Here is a 23,383-nt window from a genome sequence, read left to right as displayed (position 1 = left end):
TAATTAAAAAAAATTAAATCATTTCTAACACTTTCTTTTTTTGCATTCTTTAATTTAATTTTTTGTTAAATTCAATAATTTTATTTTATATTATTTTCATTATTTTTTAAATAATGTATAATTTTTTTAGAAAAAATCTTATTTTAACAAGTTTTTATATATTTTTTGTTTTAAATTTTTTTATTTAAATATTTAAAAAATATATTTTTTAGAATATAAAAAAGAAAAAAAATAGAAAATATAAGCCTAAGTTGAAAAAAATATAATATATATTAATTTTTAATAAAATGAGTGTACTCATAAAAACATTTGGGGTGCAAATAAGTCAAATTTCATTCTTCTTCCAATTTTGTCCAACAATAAATGACTACTTTAAGTAGAAAGAAAATGATAACCAGGCACAATTCAAACTCAATTATGCAACCTATAACCATAATTGAACATTTTAAATCCACTTTAACTCTTAAATAAATTACATTAAGACTTGCCCCTCAACATTTAAAAAAAACTACCTTTAGCTAGATAAAATATATTGTCTTTCTAGAGCTAATAAAACTAAAATAGCTAAGGAAAACGATAAATAATATTGACATAGAAGCAGAACAACAAGATACTAATCATGATGAGATTATTAGTCGATCTACCAAGAGCGAGCGTCGCCGACGATGAGTCATCGTCCGGTGACCGGTGAAGAGGTTGCTTGTAGTAGAAAGGGAAGTAAGGAAGAATAGGATCCGGTGGAGGCTGAGCACCGAAAGAACCACCGCCATAATAAGGCGGAGGGTTGTACGGATATGGCGTAGGGAAGACCCCACCACCAGTCACTGGAGGTGAATATGACCCCGTTTGGGCAGATGGTGGCGGTAGCTGCGTCGAGGGTGTGGTCGGCGTGACAGTGCCCATTGGTGGCGGATAGCACGGGTACTGGCATGGCTCGTCGGAGAATGTTGCAATAGGGAAGTTCAGGACTACGGTGGCTAAGAAAAGAGTGGAGAGAAGCCGGTTTAAGGCTGCGGCGGCCATGTCGGTGGCGGGAGGGAGTGGGAACAAAGAGCGAAAGAGATGAGGAAAAAGACTTGGTTGGGGGAGAGTAGTGGTTGTGAGGAATATATGAGTAGCTATATTTAGAAGACTAACGAGAGCCTTTGAGGATTTTTTGTCTCGACACTAGGGAAGTAAATAGGTGACAATAACTCAATAAGAGCCAAAGAGAAAGAAAAATAAAAAGTAAAGAACGAAAATATTGAAAAGAAAGTTTTAGCTACTTATGTTTGTTTGGGTATGTTTTTTTGATAACATAAAAAGATGCATACACTATATGCGTTTTGAAACCCGGTCCCTACTTCCTACCTAGCTGGGTAGCTGATGATGAATCTTAATAAGTAGTAGTTATTCTATTGGAAATTAATTTTTACTTCAGAAAAAAAAATATTAATATTGTTGAGAAAAAATAAATAATAATTGGTATAAGCTCGCAATGTATATATTTATAATAAGAAGAAAGAGATGCATACAAAGGGGATGATTGTAATTATTATAGCACATGTATCAACTTATAATAAGAAATTAAAATATGAATAAAAAATGTATATATATTTGTATAATGAACATTATTGATTTTGAATGCGCTTTTGACAAATGACAAAGGAAACAAGAGGTTTTATAATTATAGCTATAGGTAGCTAGTTAGAGTTAAAGTTTGACCCGTGTTTTCTTGCATTGATGTTTTAGCTAGTAACTATAACTATAACTAAACTGACGATCTAGACCCTCTCTAATGAAAATTTTGGGACAAATTTAACACAAAGTTGAATTAATATTATATTTGACTTAATATTTATAATTGTGCTATAAAAAAATTAATTTTTTTTAATATTTATTAAAAACATATAAAAATTTATTATTTTATTATTTTTTAAATCTAAATTATATACTTAAAAAAAAATTTGTTATTAAAAAATTTAAAGATTATATATAATTGGTTATTAATTGTCAACAACTAAATTATAATAATTAGTGATAATATGATAAATAAAAAAGTAATTGATGTATCAAATTTAACTCATGTTATATTTTGTGTCAAATTTGACACAATTTTTAACATATGTCAAATTTGGCACACTTTTTGTAACACTATAAAAATTATTTTTTTTATAAGATATGCTAAATATAACATTGCACTATTTTTTTTTTGTCTTTCATTAGACATGCTATTATATCTTTTCCAGTAATGAAAATCAAAACTAAAATAATTTATTTAAATAAATACCCAAATGTTCCTAGTACATTCCAACAATCAAATTTTGGAAACCCAAAAAAATATATATGTATATATAAAGGGGAATTCTCTTATAGGCTTCAATTTAAGCCCTACCGATGGAGCTCTCAGTGTTCTTGATCCGTGAACAGTTTTCGGCGCGATTTTTTTATAACAGTGTATATTGTAGCTATTTAGAGCATCCTGCAAATTTTCAGAAAATTTCGAATAGTTTACAGTCCCAAAAACTAGGTTTAAACATGTTATTGCACTCGTGACTAATTTTTATAATGCGCGTGGAAAGCAACATGTTTGAACCTAGTTTTCGATACTATAAATTATTCAGAATTTCTGAAAATTTGCAAGATGCTCTAAATAACTACAATATACACGATCATAAAAAAAATCGCGCCAAAAATTATTCACGGGTCAAAAATACTGAGAGTCTTACCAGTAAAATTTAAAATGAAACCGCTATTGAAAAATTCTCATATATATATATATATATATATATATACTCACTCACTCCTTTTTTTTTTTTTTCCTTATATAAGTAAATAACAACAATAATAATACCAAACCAGCACTCTTCTTACTTTGAAACAGTACTTACGTAACCAAAATCCTTGGTTAATTTGATGGTGACGATATTCCTAACTGATCATCTATTTATACATATGTATTGACAACACCAACGATATATGAATGTGTTATCATCATGATGATTAATAATTAAAATATATATATATTGCAGTTGGAGAGATGAAACGTACTTGTCAATTAAGCTTGATTAAACTTTGAATGATAGTTTTACTTTTATTTTTTTATTTGGAAAAAAAGACATTGAAGAAGGTTTGATGAGGCTTGGCCATACTTTGTTTCCTAAAGTTGGCATTTGGGTTCTCCTTTTCGTTTTTCCCATATCACTTTGGTCTTCTTTTGAACATATTGAATCTCGATAACGTACTTACTTAATCAATAAACTGTATATTATTTTTTAAGGATTAATTCATGGGTTCTTTTCTACATAGAGAAAAGGTTACTTTTTCATGATAACATTTTAGTCCCCAATTTATTTTTAAAACTCCTACTATTTCTAATTTTTAATTCCAAACTCTTGTAAAAAAGAAATATCATACTCTTCGACGTCATTTTTCGTTAACTTAATTATGTAGAAAAATAAACAATTAAATAGGAAGAAAATAAAAGAAATAGATTTTTTTACGTGGTTCAGTAGTTAAAATTTGTCTACATCCACAAGTCACTTTTATTTACTTGTTCGCGTTAAAGCTTCAGGAATGAGCAATTTCATAGAGCATTTTTCAGTTCTAAATTGTGTCTTATTGAAAATGACTAAATTCGGGCTATTTATAGACTTGTTTACAAGAATATCTTCCTACCAGTTTAGGAAAGTTACAATATATATTCATATTTAAACTCAAGGGAGTATTTGAATAATAATGCAATTAAAAATGTCTTATTTAAATAAAGATCTCATAAAAATAGAGATTCAATAGACGGCTTAACCGAATCCCAAAGAAATAGGGATTTCCTAACAACTTTTCTATGTGTTGTTTAACGAGTCTTTGAGCTTGAACATGCTTTTGAGATCACGTAATTTCAAGCTCATTGTTCCAGTTGTCGCCACCTCTTCATTTAACTAGTTCTTCGAACTCATCCTTTTAGAGGAAACTTCTGCCTTCGAGCCTGCAACTCATGCTCGAGTGCAGGTGACATAACACTGGAACTTTATGTTTATTTGTACAAGTATAATGCCAATATTTATCAACTCCGAGCTTACACTTTACGATCCAACATTTCGATGTTGTTTATTTATTCTCTAAATTTGGGTGTAATATTTTGCCCCCTCAAAAGTGTTGGTTCGAATCTTATGAGAATGAAACTTTTGAATTCTATTTTTGGAAATGTCCCACCACACCCGAGTACGAACACGTGTTATTATGGGAGTGCATGTTGAGAGTACTCAAATACTCTTTTTTTGCAAACATCTTTTCCCATTCTTCTTTTTGTCGCCAATCTTCGAGATTGAACACAGTTCATCCGATCCCTTTTAATTCCTGTTATATGGTTCATATTCATCACTTCTTAAGCCTATATAAACCCTTTCTTCCATCTCAGTTCATCACATTTTCTCTAGTTTTCCAAAATGCTTGCATGTTTTCTAAGAAAAAACGAAAAATAAATTTCAAGAATCCCTCAATTTCCCAATAAATCCCCTTTTGAAAACGAGTTTTTGAGGATCTCTTTGCACCAATACTACCAGTCGACTCTATGATTCTCTCATCAACTTCCAACGTGTAAGTTTCTGATCTTTTCTTGTTGTAGTTTATAGAAAATCCTTTTTCTTTTTTCCGACTGGTTCTTGATTTAGTTCTTAAAAATTTATAGAATAAAGGGTATTTTGATTCAATATGCCAGTATAAAAATGAAGAAAAAAAAATGTGTTTAGGAAAATTTATAGAATAAAGGTATATATATTTTTCTCTGGGATTTGAAAAGGTTACTCTGAGTGTATCGTGTAGAGCAAGAAATAGGGTTTACACATACCATTTTCAATGACAATCCCTATTTGGGTAACTGCCCACTTTCCCTTGAAAGTCGAGAGTTTTAGAATTAACTTCCCACTTTGCGCGTAGGGACACCCTTGGTGCCCCGAACGCACATTAGCCCGGTTAAGTCATCCAAGTTGCCTTGTTTTTTGCAAGCCTTGATTCTTGAACTCTCGAGCTTTTCTAATTTTTATTTTTCTTTAATCTTCTCGTCTCGAGCTTTTGAGCAAGTTTTCAGAAATCTTTTCTTATCCCTACTCTTTCCAAGTAATGGATCCTCACAATTTTCTTTCTTGTTAGATGTCGTAGTCTTCAAAGAATCGGTGGGGACCCGAGCTTGTAATCCCTTACCACCCACCATCTCCTCGAGTTGAATCTCCATTCACTCAAAATCAGTGGTTGATCTGGGAGCACGAGTGTAACGTCCCAAATTAGCTAATAAGGCTTAGGGCCTTGATTAGGGGGTCAGAATGACAAATTATGGAAATTATGTGTTTATGTGAGTTATATTATAATATGAATTGATATGCATGTTTAGGTGTATTAAATATGCATGTGGGCCTATTTCTGATTAAAATGCAAATTTCGTAATTTGGCCCATTATGGGTATATTTGGCATATAAGTTGTAACGTCCCAAATTACCTAATAAGGCTTAGGGCCTTAATTAGGGGGCCAAGATGGCAAATTATGAAATTATGTGATATAGATGTGTATCAATATGTGATTATGTGAGTTATATTATAATATGACTTGATATGCATGTTTTAGTGTATTAAATATGCATGTGGGCCCATTTTTGGTTAAAATGGCAATTTTCGTAATTTGGCCTGTTATGAGTATATTTGGAATATATGTGATATATATGTGTAAGAACACATTATTATGTGGATATATTTGGGTTACTCGGCACGAGACGATCCTAGGCAACAAGCTAGTGGGAAAGTCACAACGGGACCTATATTTGACTCGGTGTGAGTAAAGGGGTATATTGGGTATTTAATACATTACCGGGATATTGGGTAATGGGAATGAATATTTGATGATATATTGGGAGTTAGTGAGATCAGGAGGGAATTCTGGGAATTTTGACTATTTTACCCTCAGGGGCGTTTTTGGGACTCCGAGCATTGTGATTTGTTTGAGATTATTTAAGCTCGAAGTAACCTGTCAGAAATAAAAAGAAATGTTTAGTACGTTCTCTCTCTCTCTCTCTCTCCATTTCTCTTTTTGACGTCTGTTAGCATTTTCAAAGGAAACTCAAGTTTTAGGACTCATATTCAAGCAATGATCGAGTCATAACGATTCTAGGGAAGATTAGAAGCTTGATAGCCAGAGGATTTAACTAGAAAACGACTCAATTAGAGGTAATCCAAGTTTTATGTTTTGAGTTTTCGAGTTTTTAAGCTTCTATTGAATTTTATAGTTTTTGATTGAATTGTAACTTGGGTTTTGATGGTTTTAGCCTACTGAGTTGTTTGAGAATTTTGTTTATGGGATTTGGCTATGTTTGGATAGGTTTATAGAGGGATTTGGCAAGGGAAAAACGAAGAAAAATCTGGGTTTTCATGTCGAGTCGTGACCCTGTTCTTAGGGCGCCGCGACTCAAATCGGTCGAAGAAGAAGCAAGTGCCAAAGGGCTATTGGCGCCACGGCGCCTGCTAAGGTGCGTCACGGTGCTTGGGCAGATAGAGAAGAGGCTCGAGCCTCTAACTTGAGTGGGCCACGACTCAAATGTTTGGGGGCCGCGACGCTTAAGGAATTTTGGGCCTCTGGGAGGTTTTGAGCGTGGGAACTTAAACCTAAAGGCTCGAGATCGATCTTACTACTCGATTTGGTAGGATTTGACGTCCCAGAGGCTAGGACTCGGTCCAAAAACCTATGTTTACTCGTTATTGATGGGATTCTATATTATGGTTGTGACTAGGTTATCGCTAGGGGGCTCGGAATCAGGATCATGCTTGAGGGTCGTTTATTGGTAACCTGTGCTTGGACTAAATGTAAGAAAATTGCACCCAGTATGTGATACATGTGTTTATGGCGTAGCCTGAATGTTGAATATAGAATTTATTAGAGTGTGAATCTCTACAAATGTGCATGATTATTATTATACGTGTGATTCCGAATTGTTGAGCAGGAACATGAATAGGGCATGAATGCCTGAATATGTGCATGATTATGATTGTTGATTAAGCATGATGGATGCTTTATATCTGGATATTTGACATATGACATATGTCTCTTTGCGTTATCTTATTGAGAAAGGCTTGACTTATTAGTTAAGGGCGGCAATAGCGCATTGCGCGCTGGTCGTTATGGTTACGCTTAACCAGGAGCTCATCATACGCTTGACCGACCTATTGGTCGGGGAAAACTCAACGGCAGGTACGCTAGATCAGCTCCAAAGCTGGTTATACAAAGGATAGGGCAATGGGGCCCGGGGTGACTTATAATGCCATATCCTAGCATTGACTTATTAGTCAAGGACGACATTAGCATGGTGAGTGTTGGTCATAAAGCATTGACTTATTAATCAAGGACGACATTAGGACGGTGAATGCTGGTCGTAAAGCATTGACTCATTAGTCAAGGATGGAATTAGCACGTGGAGTGCTGGTCAGCGCCAGGTACACTTATATAAGGATATGGCTAAGGAACCCGGGGTGACTTATTTGTCCCATATCCTATCATTGACTTATTAGTCAAGGACGACATTAGCACGGTGAGTGCTGGTCATAAAGCATTGACTTATTAGTCAAGGATGGTATTAGCATGTTGAGTGCTGGTTGTAAGGTATTGACTTATTAGTCAAGCATGGAAATAGCGCGGAGCGCTGGTCCATATGGTTTAGCCTAACCAGAAGCGCAACATACACTTGACCGATCTATTGGTCGGAGAAAACTTAGCATCAAGTACGCTAGATCAGCTCCAAGGCTGGTCAGACAGAGGACAGAGCAAAGGGCCCCAGGGTGACTTATTAGTCCCATATCCTAGGGCATTGATCCAGTATATGATTCCATAATCATGTATCCAGGGCAAAGGACCCCAGGTTGACTCGATGGTCATCTGATTAGGGTTGCAATCCCCAGCATGATTCCATAATTATTTATTTGTACCTGTATGCATGCATGAGTAAGGTTATTACTGCTAGACATGCTTATTATAATTTGGTAACATGTTATTAACTGCTTATGAGCATGTTTAAGTTTTCTTGCTAAGTCTCGGCTCACGGATGCTATTTGGTGCAGGTAAAGGGAAAAGAAAGTTAGGCCATCCTTGAGTTGGAGAGCTTAGCTGACGATGTGTACATATATGGCTCCTCGATCAGGGGTTTAAAGAGGAACTAGGATCAAACCCTATTTTTCCGCTTAGGTCGGTAGGTTGTAACTCTTTTATTGCAATTAACCTTTTAAATGTATTATGGGATCCCATGTATACAGTAAATGTTTTAGTGAAACGTTTGTATCTTTGACCAAATTTTTTAACCCTAAGCTGTTAATCACGTTTAGTTACATGATTATGGCCAAATGACTCGCTTAGCGAGTTTAGCACTATTTAAAATACACAGTGTAACGGTCCCTGGGTATTAGGGCGTTACATATGTGATATATGTGTGAGACCACATTATTATGTGGATATATTTGAGTTACTTGGATGAGGCGATCCTAGGGAGCAAGTTAGCGGGAAAGTCACAACGGAACCAATATTTGAGTAGGGGAAAGTCAAGGGGTATTTTGTGTATTTAGTACATTATCGGGATATTGGGTAATGGGAATGAATATTTGAGGATATATTTGGAGTTAGTGAGATCATGAAGGAATTCTGGGGATTTTGACTATTTTGCCGTCGGGGACGTTTTTGGGTACCCCGAGCCTTGGGATTTGCTTAAGGTTACTTAAGCTCGAAATAACCTTTTAGAACTATAAAACTCATAAAACAGTCTCGTTCTCTCTCCCGTTCCCTCACTTGACGCTTGTTAGCGTTTTCGAAAGAAACTCGAGTTTTAGAGCTTGGATTCAAGCAAGGTTAGAGTCATAACAATTCTAGGGAAGATTAGAAGCTTGATAACCGGAGGATTTAGCTGGAAAACAACTTAATCAGAGGTAATTTAACCTTTGAATTTCTAAGTTTTGGTTTCCTTGAGTTTCTTGAGTTTTGATTTGAATTAGAGATTTGGTGGAGGTCTTTTAGTGAGATGAGCTTGGGTTTTAATGGTGTTTATGTGCTGACAATGTTTGGGGGTGTTAATTATGAGTTTGTGATTCAATTTGGTTGGATTTTGGGTGAAATTGGCTGAGAAAATAGGGGAAATTCTGGTTTCGTGGGGTCGCATCGCGACCCTGTTCTTGGTGCACCACAACCTGTGTGAACCCAGGGCCCAGGAGGGGTTTTGTTTGGGAGGCACACCGCGACTCTCAGGGGCAAGTCGCGGCATGTGTCTTGAATTCCAGACAGGGGGCTCTCTGTTCTGAGAGGCGCCCCACAACCCTTAGGGTCAAGTTGTGGCCCGCCTGGGAAACTTTGGCCACCTTCAGTTTTTAGTGACGAGAACTCAAACCTAATGGCTCGGGATCGATCCTACTATCCAGTTTAGTATAGTTTGATGTCCTGGAGACTAGGACTCGGTTCGGAAGCCTTTATTTACTCGCTATTGATGAGATTCTATATTATGATTGTGACTAGGTTATTGCTAAGAACTTGGAACGGGGATCGTGCTCGAGGATCGATCGTTCTTAACATGTGCTTAGACTAAAGGTAAGAAAACTCCACCCAATACGTGATGTACGTGATTAGGGCTTGGCCTGAATGTTGAATATAGAATTGATTAGAGCTTGGGCCTCTATAAATGTGCATGATTATGATTATGCCTATGAATGATTGATTAAGCATGTTGATGCTCTGTATCTGGATATTTGTTATATGATGAATGCATGTTAGCATTATATAATTGAGAAAGGCTTGACTTATGAGTCATGGACGGCAATAGCATTGAGCGCTGGTCGAAAAGCATTGACTTATAAGTCAAGGGCGGAAATAGCGTGCTTAGCGCTGGTCAATATGGTTATGCCTAACCAGGAGCGCATCATATGCTTGTCCGACTTAATGGTCGTGGAAAACACAGCACCAAGTACGCTGGGCCAGCTCCAAGCCTGGTTATATAGAGGATAGGGAAATGGGCCCCGGGGTGACTTATTAGTCCCATATCCTAGGGCTGTGCCCCGGACTTGACTTATGAGTCAAGAATGACATTAGCATGCTGAGTGCTGGTTGAAAAGCATTGACTTATAAGTCAAGGACGTCAATAGCCCTGAGTGCTAGTCGAAAAGCATTGACTTATAAGTCAAGGACGACAATAGCGTTGAGCGCTGGTCGAAAAACATTGACTTATAAGTCAAGGGAAGCAATAGAGCACTCAGCGCTGGTCGATATGGTTATGCCTAATCAGGAGTGTGATATACGCTTGACAAACCTATTGGTCGTGGGAAACTAAAGCACCAAGTACGCTAGGCCAGCTCAAAGGCTGGTTATATTGAGGATAGGGCCAATGCCCCCAGGGTGACTCATTAGTCCCATATCCTAGGGAGCTGTGCCCCAATAAGATTTATTAATCATGTATTAGGGCGTTGAGCCCCAGTTTGATTCACTAACCATGTATTTTGGGCATTGGGCTCTGGTATGATTCATTGATCATTTATCTTGGGCTATTGGCCCCATATGACGTTGTAGTCATTTATATGGATGGTATGCATGCATGAGTAGGGTTATTACTTCTAGGAATTTTTATTATGATTTGGTAATACATTATTAACTGCTTATGAGCATGTTTAAGTTTTCTTATTGAGCCTTGGCTCACGGGTGCTTTGTGGGGCAGGTAAGGGGAAAAGAAATCTGGACCATCCTTGAGTTGGAGAGCTTCGGTGATGATGTGTATTTATGCAGCTGCTCGACCACCACGGCTGAGGCTTCTCAGAGGAAGTAGGGTCAAACCCTATTTTGCCGCTTAGGTCGACTGGTTGTAACTTTTTAATTGTAATTAACCTTTTCGAATGTAGTTTGGGATCCCATGTATGAAAGTAAACGTTTTAGTAAAATAGGTGTACCTTTTGATCAAACTTTTAACCCTAAACCATTAATCACGTTTAATTACACAATTATGTCCAAATGACTCGTTTAGGGAGTTCAGCACTATATAAAATACATAATGTAACAGTCCCTGGGTAGTTGGGCGTTACAACGAGGAACGTCTCCATCAGGAAGACATCCGAGCACACTTTCGACGTCAAATCATCGAGGTCGAAGAAAGAAATCGAAGGATGCTGCGATTTTCCATATATCCAGATCTTGATTATGAGATCTGCCCAATCCCTTAGATCCACATCATAAAGTTACCATAGCCTATTCCCCGGGTTAACTCTCTTTCGAGTTCATGGCAAGCTCATCGAGCCAAAACCCTTCAAACACCCCTCCTATATCCTTTATACCCACTCTCCAAGGCGAGTTCTTTGAAGCGGAAATGTTAAAGAGCACCATCTATACCATAGGACAGATATCAGACATCTTGTCCTGCCACAGCCTAAAATTGTCCAGGGAGCTCATCTATCGAGCTCCTCAAACTTATAAGAGATGTTGTTACGCCCCGAGTGAGGACGACCCAGAGAGAAAAGTTAGGCTCCTAAAACTGAGAAAAGTTAGGCTCGCATATTGGAGTCGCGAGCATATGCAAGTTGGGGCACTCCTGCCTCTGAACGAGAATTTTAGGAAGTTTACCGACTATGTTGTTATAGCCCCCTTCCAACTCCAAATCAATTCTTATAGAGTTTTAGCGGCACCGAAGTCGCTCTTTCTTGAGATGAAATGGGAAGGTCCCTCTTCCTATGAGATCTTGTACTTATTCTGCCTGAAGAGCAACCCCACAAGATCCAAAGGGGGAGATGGATTCTACTATCTCTCCAGTCGGCCTCGAGAAAAGTGGTTGTTCGTAGATATTCCCAACCATCCTCCAAACTTCAAAAGGCTATTATTCTAGACGAGCGGCCTCGAATCATCCAAATTTCTCTAATTCCATCGACCTCATAATTTTCTTTCTTTTAAAGAGTTTTTATTTTTGCTGTTTTTAAAGATCAGATGTTCACACCTTTTTGTCCTTTTTTAGGAAACTATGATTGCCTAAAGCCAACTCAAGATATTGCAGACCATAGGGAAATGATGTTGAAGCTCCCCTATGGCCAGCGATCCCTCCTTTATCACTTGCACGAGGATAGGTTGAGCCTCCAGAAGCTCATTGGTGAGAGTGAGTCCACTGATAACTCCTCTATTTGCAAGTATGCTCGATGGGAGGTCGTCCTTATTCCTCGCCCCTCTCATCCTTCAAAGAAAAGGAATGATTCGAGCATGGAGCTAGCGGAACCCTCTAGGTTGAGTAGCGAAGCCCAAGATGAAGTGTCTCCAAGCTTGTCAGGAGGTAAAGTCGTGTTGGATATGTCCATGTGGTCTCCAATCCTTTTTAAATATGAGCCCAGTGTCCCTGTTCTCTTTAAAAATTCCTAGAACAACTTTTTTACTTGGTCTGGTGTAGATTTTAGAATTCATGATGACGATAGCTGGCTATGTAAATTCCAAACAATGTATAGTTTAAACGAGGTGTGGGAAGGGATAGCAGTTTAATACGAAACCAACGAGTATAGGAATTTGTCTAGGTTATCCCCCACCTATCAAGATGGTACCCCCATAGAATATTCAGAAGATAGAGGGATCTCTTGGTCCCCAAGTTCAAGCTCGAATGAGTATTCTAGTTAAGTTTCCTTGCTAACTATCTTTGACTTTTCTGTGATAACTAGTTATTAATAAAACCCTTCTTGTTTTTCAGGTGATATGGATTTCGAGCTCGATAGAATTCTCAAAATGCCGCTAAAGGCTCGAGGTAGCAAGTGGGGCCGAGTGTCCTCGAAGAAGGACACTCCTTCTTCTAAGGTCGTGAGGGTTACTGCGAACCCCTCTTTGGTGACCTCAAAGGCTGCTCCTAGCGAACCAAGAACAAAGACGCCTTCTCCCCCAAAAAGAAGACTCCACCACCTCCTCCTCCCCCAACAAAGTCCCTGCTAGGGATAAAGGTTAAAAGATCGTAGATCTCAAAGCTTTGAAGCCAGCAGGTGCTCTAACTCCCATCGCGGTCTGCAAATTTTGCGCCATGCTGCAAATGCCAGAGTATCCTTTAGCAAACGAGGCTAGAGCCTTAGGAGCCGACCTATGCTCCGACTTGCTGTCTCGAACTGGCCAATCATGGAGCAACCTCAACACTAACATGTGGAGGTTTCTTAGGGGAGACAACACCACTGCTCTATTCGACCGGTCCATGGAGCTCAGGGTTTCTATAAGTCTCCTCACCCTTCTAATACTTCATTTTCTCAATTTTTTATTCTTTAACTTTCATTGTTTATCTTTTAGTCTCTCCTCGGGTTTATGCACCAATGCTCTCTCCTGTCCTTGAAGATCGCGAGCAGTGAGAAGTTTGCCAATGATGCCCACCAAGCTCGAATTCAGACTGAGGACGATCTGAAAGAGGCCAAGGGAGCTCAGTCCAAGGTCAAAAACACTCTTAAAGCGGCCAGAGAAGCTCAGACCAAGCTGAGGATGCCCTCTAATCGGTCTAAGATAAGTTTGCTTCCTCCGAGGCTAAGGTCAGCCGTCTGAAGGCAGAGCTCAACACGAAGACAACAAACTTCGATGCTACCAAAGATGAGCTCAATAAAAGGGCTTTGGAGATCAAGTGCCTCAAAGAGAAGAAAAACGCATCCTATGAGATCCTTGAGGATGAGAAGAAGCGCATGCTCGAACATTTTGTAGCCAAAAAAGAGTGGGTCCCTGGCAAAGCCATGTATCGAATGTTGTCACTGAACTCGGATATCGACACTTCGTTCTTACTGAGCAAAGAGGAGGAATTCATGACCGAATGGAAGGCTCGGTTGGCAGAAGAGGAGGCATCTGCAGGCACCACCATGGAGGCAGACGGCGAGGAGGATAAATGAGAGGAGGTCGAGTCTGCTCCTGCTGCCAAGGAGTAGTTTTTTTTTTTTCTAACAAGGGTTGCATCCCTTATTTTTTGTTGTATATATTCTATTAAGGCCCTTGGGGCCTACACAATTTATGTTATAGCTCAGGCTCGAGCTACCCTATTATCAGTTGTGAATATTTGTATATTTTCCAATAGTTCTATGCTTAAATTTCTTTCTCAAAATTTGTATGCTCCTTAGCTACTTGCATCATATTCTAGGATCGTAATATTTCGAGCATGTTACTAAGGACTTGCTTTTATACATTTTCGTGCTTAGGTTTGAACTTCTATACATTCATACAAGTTTATTCGATTGCACAATCCTGACCTCGTTATACCCAAGGTCAAACTCTACTTATACCATGAATCTTGTCAGTTTATTCCAGACTTGTTAGTTATGTTCGTGTTTGGTTTTCATCCAAGGTTTTAAATTCGTGCTTGGTTAGTAGTGATCCATGCACTGTAATTAATTTTATTGATGCTATATTTTTTCGAGCCTATGGTGTGATTGTATACTACTTATGCCCCCTTAATTTCCTATGATTGTGAAATATTAGGTTAATGAATTTTGAGAGCTTGCAAAAAGTATAACAATAAAAAATAAAATCTCAACAAGAAACAATGCTTTATTAATTATAAAAGCAAAAAGGTAAATAGAAGCTTAGTTATAACTAAGTAAGCATCATTTCTACATTACTGATAATAAAGTCGTAGATGTTCACCATTCCAAGTTCGTGGAACCAAATCTCTATTCAATCTCGCTAGTTTGTACACCCCAGGTCGAATGATGGATTCAATTTGGTAAGGTCCTTCCCAATTAGGCCCGAGGACGCCTGCTGAGGGGTCTCGTGTGGCCAAAAACACGTGCCTAAGCATCAGGTCCCCCAATCCAAAGTGTCTGTCTTGAATCCTTTTATTGAAGTATCTTGTAGCCCTTTGCATGTATGCAGTGTTCTTAAGCTGTACATCTTCTCGCGTTCCTTCAATTAAATCTAGGACTTCTTCGAGCTGAGATTGGTTTGAGTCTTGGTTGTATGCTTTGCATTTGATGGTAGGAACTTCGAGCACAATGGGAAACATCACTTCATGGCCATAGGCTAAGGAGAAGGGTGTATGTCTAGTTGAGGTTCGAGCTTGTGGAAGAGCTATTGACGAGAAACTCTTAATTATTCCACTTTTCTCGCAAAACTGTGTGAACAGTTCGCTATCGAGCTAGGTTCCATTGTCTGAGATAATCTCCTTGGTGTCCCATATCTGCAAATTATGTTTTTTACCACAAAGTCCAAGACTTTCTTCGAGGTGATCGTGGCCAGAGGTTCGGCCTCAGTCCATTTGGTGAAGTAATCGACAACAACTACAGCTGCAAAGGCCATGGTGAGATTCCTATGAGGTCAATTCCCCATACTACGAATGGCCGTGGTGAGCTCGGTTGTGGAGCTCGCAGGATTGAGGCAAATCGTTGACATTTATTACAGCGTTTAACATACTCGAACAAATCTGCTTTTACTGTAGGCTAGAAATATCCTTGCCTAATTACTCTCTTTGAGAGACTATATCCTTCAGTGTGATCTCCGCAAAATCCTTCATGGATTTCTTCTAGGATCTTTCTAGCCTCAGGTGGAGTTACACATCTTAGTAATGGCATGGAATATCCTCTTCTACATAATCTCCCTTCCAAGATAGTGTCTCTTGGTATTTTTACATTAGTTTTCTAGCCTCATTCTGGTCTGCTGGGAGGCGCCCGGTCTCGAGATAGTCGATTATGGGTGTCATCCAAGTAGGCTGTGAATCTATCATGTCGACCTTGACTTCGTCAGGCTGAATTATACTCAGCTTCGGTAAGAATTCCACTGGTAACACATTAAGTGTATCAGCTTCTTTTGTTGTTGCAAGTCGAGCTAGAGCATCTGCATTCGAGTTTTGCTCCTGTGGAACTTGTTGAATCGTGTAGAACTCGAATTGTCCAAGTGTCGTTTTGACTTTTTCCAAGTATGTTGCCATCTTTGTGCGCTGAGCCTGGTATTCTCCTAGGACTTGGCTGACGACCAATTGGGAGTCACTATAATAGTGAATGGCTTTTGCCTTTAGCTTGGAAGCTATTCGTAGCCTTACTAATAGTGCTTCATACTTAGCCTCATGATTGGAGGCCTCGAAACCAAATCTTAGAGTTGAATGAAACATGTTTCTTGATAGGGTTATTAGGATATTGTCTGCCCCCGATCCGTTCTCGTTAGAAGATCCATCAACATCTAGTCTCCACAGCTCGTGGGCTGGGGTTACAACTTCTTCGTTGGCTATTCATGTACATTAGACTATGAAATCAGCTAAGGACTGTCCCCTTATCGTCGTTCTTGGGTGATATGTTATCTCGAACTGCCCAAGTTTGACCGCCCATTTAAATAGTCTTCCAGATGCTTCAAGTTTCGACAATATTTGTCTCAATGATTGATCAGTCAGCACGTGTACGAGGTGTACTTGGAAGTAAGGTCAAATTTATCGGGATGCATGTATTAAACACAATTTGATTTTTTCCATCAATGGATACCTCGATTCTGCCCCTAGTAACCTTTCGCTAACATAATAGACATGTTTTTGTACTTTCTTATCCTCTCGAACAAGTACTGCACTAATTGCATGCTCGGTCGTAGCGAGGTATAAATACAATATTTCCCCTATGACTAGTTTGGATAAGGTAGGTGGCTCGGAAAGATGTTTTTTGAGAGCCTGAAAAGCGAGCTCACACTCGTCTGACCATTCATACTATTTTCCCCCTCTCAGAAGATTAAAGAATGGTAGGCACATGTCCGTAGATTTCGAGATGAATCTACTTAAAGTCATCATTTGTCTAGTTAGACTCTGGACATCTTTATGTTTTCGAGGTGAAGGCATATCAATTAAGGCCTTTATCTTATCTGGGTTTGCCTCTATGCCTCGAGCGATTACTATAAATCTGAGAAACTTTCCTGAAGATACTCCAAATGAGCACTTTTGTGGGTTGAGTCTCATGTTGTACTTTCAAAGTATAGTGAAACACTCAGCAAGATTGTCGAGATGGTTATAATTGTGATTGGACTTGACCAGCATATCGTCCACGTACACTTCCATGTTGTTTCCTATCTGATCGGCAAACATTCTATTTACTAGTCTCTGATATGTGGCTTTGGCATTCTTGAACCCAAAGGGCATCACATTGTAACAATACAGCCATTTATCGGTCATGAAGCTCGTATGCTCCTGGTTGGGGTGCATGCATGCCTATCTGGTTATATCCAGAATATGCGTCCATGAATAACATGATGTCGTGACCTGAGGTTGCATCCATGAGCTGATCAATTCGAGGTAGGGGAAACAATATTTTGGACATGCTTTGTTGAGGTCCGAATAGTCGATGCAAGTTCGCCACTTGCCATTTGGCTTTGGGACCAAAACTGGGTTGGCTATCCATTCTGGGTAGAAAGCATCTCTAATAAACCGATTCACTTTCAATCTTTCGACCTCCTATTTCAAGGCCTTCTTCCTCTCATCGTCGAGGAGTCATCTCTTATGTTGCTTTGGGGGGAAGTTTTTGTCAATGTTCAACGTATGGATTATAATATCAGTATAGATCCCAATCATATATGAGTGCGACCATGCGAATACATCCTGATTTTTCCTCAGGAAATAAATTAACTGCTATCTTCACCACCTTGGTGGTGTTCTTTTCATCGAGCTGAATATCTTCGAGCTCTTCAATTGGTCCGAGATCGGCCCTTTCCTCTTCTACCCTTGGGTCAATCTCTTCTTCGACCTCGTATATCACCTCGTTCATTTCCTCAATAATTACTAGGGCCTGTGCACTGGCTTTGCCTTTCCCCCTCATCGAGATGCTATAACATTCTCGAGATGCTAATTGATTTCCCTTCAGTGTCCCAATACCGCTGGGCATGTGAAATTTTATGGCCAAATGCCTAACAGATGTGACTGCCCCTAGCCTAATCAGAGCTGGTCTCCCGAGCAATACATTATAGGCGGACAGGGTGTCTACTATAATGAACTCCAATATCTTGGTTATCAGGATCAGATAGTCTCCCAAGGTCACTGGGAGCTCGATATACCCTGTACTAGCGATCCCCTCTCCTGAGAATCTACATAGTGTTGTTGCATAGGCTTTAAGGTCTCAAACAGACGCACCCTTTTTTCCAAGATTTCCCTATAGAGGATGTTGACCAAGCTCTCGTTATCGATCAGGACTCGATGCACCCTCTTATTGGCGAGTTGGAAGGTTATGACCATAGGGTCATTATGAGTAAATTGTACGTGCGAAGCATCCTCTTCGGTGAAGGTGATAGGTTGGGATTCAACCCTCTGTTGTTTCGGAACTTGCGATTCAGGCACATAGGAGATCCATCCCTTGTTTTGAGCTCTTGGATATACCTCTTTTTGGCGTTTCTGCCCGACCCTGCAATGTGCAGTCCTCCCGCGATGGTTATTACACCTTCTCCATCGAATGGGGGAGGCCGATTATCCTCCCTTGTAGGTGGGGCCGTAGTTTGCTGGACAAGTTAAGCTAGAGTTGCCTTTTGACCAAGCGAGTCTGGGCTGGGTTTCGGTATCGGACATACTGTCCGAGGTAGCCTCTTGAGATCAATCCTTCAATCTCATCTTTTAATTTCCTGCATTCATCATTTGTATGACCCACATCCCTGTGAAATCTGTAGAATTTGTTTGAATCCCTCTTGGATTTCTGGTGTCACGTTGCATCATGTCACCTGAAAGGAACCTGTTTTTCATTTGTGACAAATATATTCTCCCGAGTATCTGTGAGCTCGGTATAAACTATATAAATAGAGAAGTATTTATCTCATTTTTTTCTTACCCCCATCAGCCTGGGAGTTATTCCTTTCATTCTTCTTTCTTTTAGAAGGGTTATCTCCTTAAGGTCGCCCTGTGGAGGGTGTAACCAAGGTGGTGGTTGAGTTAATGTTTGTCGTTGTAGTTATTACGGGTGGAGGGGTCAGTTTAAGTGCCAACCTTGCCTCTTCTACATTGACAAACCTCTGGACCGAGTATTGAATTCGACTATTTCCTTACATGCTTCCTCTATATGTGGTCCCAAAGAGGACTTCCTGGCAGTACTCCAGCACGTAATGACATGACATGACCACTGTCATCGACATTGCGAGCTCATGCCGCTTCTATATAGAACCTTGCTAGGTAGCCTTTCAGTGATTCACCAGGTTGCTGCCTAACATTGGTCAGGGTGGAAGCCTCGGGCTTGATGCTCTTCACAGCTTGGAACTGTTTCTTGAATTCTTTGGACAATTGTTCCCAAGACGAGATCAAATGTCTTCAGAGTTTCTTGAACCAGTTCCTTTTTGGTCTAGTGAGTGTGGTCAAAAAGAGCATACACCTGAGCTTATATCCGACATTACTAGCTCACATTATTGTATTAAATGTACTCATGTGGTTGTCTAGGTCAGTGGTCCCATCGTAGGGCGCCACGTGGGGTATTTTGAAACCATTGGGAAATGGTGTATTCGAGATATGGGAGCAAAAGGCTCGATCTCATTGTCGGAATCGTAAGCCTTTTCTTTATTTTTCCCTTCTTGAAAGAGCCTGAATGCCTCCTCAAGCTGGTTGATTCTCTCTTTAGCCAAATCCACCGGAGGGGGAGCTTGTACTCCTGGTAGCTGGTTGTTGTTCGTAGGAACTCCAGCTCCTTGTCGCAACATAGGGTTGTACTGATTTCCATATACTAGTTGTAGGGGCTCCCTCCAGGCATTTAAGTGTGCCCGCAGGTCCGGGTTTGGCTGATTAAATTGCCCTCAGTTTTGATTCAGGTGATCTTAAAGATCAGGATACTCATTCTCATAGTTCTCGTAATTTCTAGGACCGGTGTTATACACACTCACCAACCTGCTCCAATCTTGACTTCCATCAAGGAAGATGACATTTCTCTATGGATGCTGCTATTGTGGGGCTCGATTACGAGGTGGGTTATCCACATGTACCCTTATTTCGGTTGTTCGTGACCTCAACATATAACTCCCTAATGGCTGGGGTTGTCTATGTTCGTGATGTGCCCCTGTGGAGCCTCGCATTCACCCCTATGCTTGGGCCGAGCTTGATGGCTCCTGTCTCGACTTCCACTTCTTGCACTTCGTGAAGGCCTTTGAGGTGCCCTATCCCCAACTCAGTTCTCGCTGGGAGCTTGCTGAGGTACACCTCATTCTGAAGAGGGATGTTTAATCGATGAAGGAGGGTGCCTAATTAGCGAGGATGGTAGCCTCTCATTGTTTGGTCTGGTCGGCTTAGGGTTATTCCTGGCAGGCTCTGGGTTATTGTTCGGATCTATCGGGGGAGCTCGGTTATTCTCAAGTTCTGTAGGAGCATCCCCAGTCGAGCTGTTCCTAGCAGGGTTCCGAGATCACCCCCTAGGTCGAATTTTCCCAGTATTTTCCCCCAGGCCTCGGTTGAGCCTATTGGGCCCTTTATTCGACCATCCTGGCAGCCGTACTCCCACGAGGTCGCCCCCTGGTCCTCCGGGGTGATGCCTAGGCTTCAGCAGCTTACCTTGCCATCTTTTCATTTATCTGTGTAGCTTCGACTAGCTATTCACGCAATCTACGATTCTCGAGCTCAATAGCTGGCACATATCTTTCGAAATTATAGTAATACTGCTCATTTGGTCTAGAACTCTGACCAGGTCTTCCTCTAGGAGACGATGAGGCACTCTCTTCATTGGGGCGATGGTCCATAACTAGATGTTTACCGGGCCTTTGAGGATGGTCCTCGGTTCGTGGAGTATGCTCCTCAGGGATTTGGGGTAGAGGTCTCCCACTTGTTATAGGAATGTTCAGGGCGGCCAACGTTGCTAAGCAGGAGGTTTTGTGTTGAACGGTAGGAAGAATTGTTTAATGCTCTCAACAAAAGTACCAAACTATTGACGCCATTTTTTGTCAACTTAATTATGTAGAGCAATAAACAATCAATTAGGAAGAAAAGAAAATAAAGAGATTTTTTTACGTGGTTTAGCAGTTAAAAAATCTGCCTACGTCCACGAGTCACTTTTATTTACTTGCCTGCGTTAAAGCTTCAGGAATGAGCAATTTCACAGAGCGTTTCTCAGTGATAAATTGTGTCTTATTGCAAATGACTAAATTAAGGTTATTTATAGACCTGCTTACAAGAATATCTTCCCACCAGTTTAGGTAAGTTACAACATATATTCCTATTTAGGCTAAAAGCAATATTTGAATAATAATGCAATTAAAAATGCTTATTTAAATAAAGATCCTATAAAAATAGGGATTCAATACACGGTTTACAGAATCCCAAAGAAATAGGGATTTCCTAACAGCTTTTCCATGTGTATGTTTAATGCGTCTTCGAGCTTGAACACACTTTCGAGATCACGTGATTTCGAGCTCACTGTTCCAGTTGTCGCTACCTCTTCATTTGACTAGTTCTTCAAACTCATTCTTTTAGAGGAAACTTCTGCCTTCAAGCCTGCAACTCCTGCTCAAGTGCAGATGACGTAACACCGGAATTTCATGTTTATTTGTGCAAGTATAATGCCAAGTATAACACCGGAAACTTCTGCCTTCAAACCTACATTTCGAGGCTGTTTATTTATTCTCAAAATTTAGGTCTAACACAAACTTTAAAAAATTTGTGACTAAGAGGTACGTATAGTCATGGATTGTCACAAATATATTTTGTCAACATATTTTTATATACAATTGATAAAATTAGAAGTGATTAAAAGTAGCTTATTATTTAGTCATAATAAAATACAGTTTTCTAGTAATATTTCAAAATATTTATTTCCGTCAATTATTTACTTTATAAAATTATGAGCCAGTGTTATATATGTATATATAAAATTCATTATTTACACTAAAAAAATGTCAATAATTATTTTGTACATAAATTTATGATTACTTGAAACGCACATAAAATTTACATGTTCCCTACCCCATTGTTAGTATGCATCATTATTAAAATTTTGTGTTAATTTTCGGTAGATTTCTTGGATCTTTCCACAGTGCTTTACGAATTCCAAAACATACTCCATTTTGAAGACATCAGGAAATAATTTACTTTCTACTGATTATGGTTAAACAAATATTATTAACTATGTATAAAACGTTTTCATTATATGTATATATGATTATACATATGATAAACTATCTATGGGCATGTATATCTTGAACATGAAAGAATATTCATTGAAAGTCCCATTTAATCTTGGATTACAAAAATATGTCCATTCCTCGAACTCTCCATGTACAGTGGATTTTATATAATCGTGAAACTGTATATAATAATAAAATATAAGTTCGTTAATATTCAAGTATCTATATTTAATAGTATAATTCTACAAGTATTTATTTATTAACAAAAGATGAAAACATGTTGACATAGTTATATATATAAAAATATATTATATATAATTCTCATTTTGTAGGTTTTGCAAAGCCCATGTGGGTTGTAGTTAGTATTGTCAAGGTGCTAACTAAATTCTACACCTAACCATGTCATTTAGAATTTGGTGAGAAAAAGAATCCAATAATGAAGATAGAGAAGTGGAAAATAAAGATATATAGCATCGGTCATTAAAATCATTTTAAAGTGTCAAACATGATGACTTTAGTGACGCTCTAACTTAGAATGGCGGGTGATGATCATTCATTCCATCTCCTACAAACCTAATCTTGAAGCAAAAGAGGAGAAAATATATATTTTTATAAGAAGCCACATTTACTCATTTAGGGGAAAGAAAAAAAAAAGCAAAGAGGTTGAGTGACTTTGACGTGTAGTCCGATTCCCACTATAAAAATATAGAAATAAATAAAGCTAAAAGTGAACCCAACATATATAAACTCATATATATTCTCATATTTCAAATTATATTTTTATTTTAACTTTGTACTAGAAGTTAATTAAAGGGACAAATAAACTCTTCAAAGGGTAAAAATAAAATAAAATAAGGCTATATATATATATGACGAAGAATAGCTCAAGGTTTCATTTCTAGACATGCCTCACATATATATATATATATATATATATATATGAATGTTCTCATGCCAGAGGCACGAAGCCCAGAGTTAAAAATTAAACTGTATAAATTTTTTGAAAGAATTGTCATAATTTTCTTCAATTTAATTTTGATAAAATTCACCTTCGAGTTTCTATTTATGATAAATTTAACATTCTACATTCACACACTGACATAACACACACTGTTGCCATCCTCTCTTTCTATAACATATTTTCTCTCTTTGTCTTTATAGCTGAAGAAAAAATTATTAAAAAAATGACAAAAAGAAAAAAAAAATTATACAACCTATAGAAAAAACAAAATAATTTGATGTAACCACCAATTATCCACTCTTCTAATATATATACTAGTTTTTATTATGTAAACCCATAAATTATTAAACGCAACACAAAAGTGAAAAAAATCCTATATATGTACATAGATAAAGATATAAATTCATAAATTATTACGTGTTCAAGGT

At 38.6% G+C, this 23,383-nt stretch overlaps 1 protein-coding gene across 1 annotated transcript; it reads right to left on the bottom strand.

Moving 5' to 3' along the window:
- Window positions 1-391: 391 nt before the first annotated feature.
- On the bottom strand, window positions 392-1,237 carry LOC133822683 (extensin). Its single transcript, XM_062255093.1, has one exon. The coding sequence runs from the start codon at window positions 1,021-1,023 to the stop codon at window positions 565-567; it is 459 nt and encodes a 152-aa protein (XP_062111077.1). The 5' UTR covers window positions 1,024-1,237; the 3' UTR covers window positions 392-564.
- Window positions 1,238-23,383: the final 22,146 nt, after the last annotated feature.

Source organism: Humulus lupulus, chromosome 3, assembly GCF_963169125.1.
Source record: "Humulus lupulus chromosome 3, drHumLupu1.1, whole genome shotgun sequence".
In the NCBI taxonomy this organism is placed as follows: domain Eukaryota; kingdom Viridiplantae; phylum Streptophyta; class Magnoliopsida; order Rosales; family Cannabaceae; genus Humulus; species Humulus lupulus.
This window is presented reverse-complemented; position numbering and strand designations above follow the sequence as displayed.

What these genes read in the sequence shown, in the direction of transcription:
- LOC133822683 (XM_062255093.1), bottom strand. Translation starts at nt 1,023, where the DNA reads ATGGCCGCCGCAGCCTTAAACCGGCTTCTCTCCACTCTTTTCTTAGCC.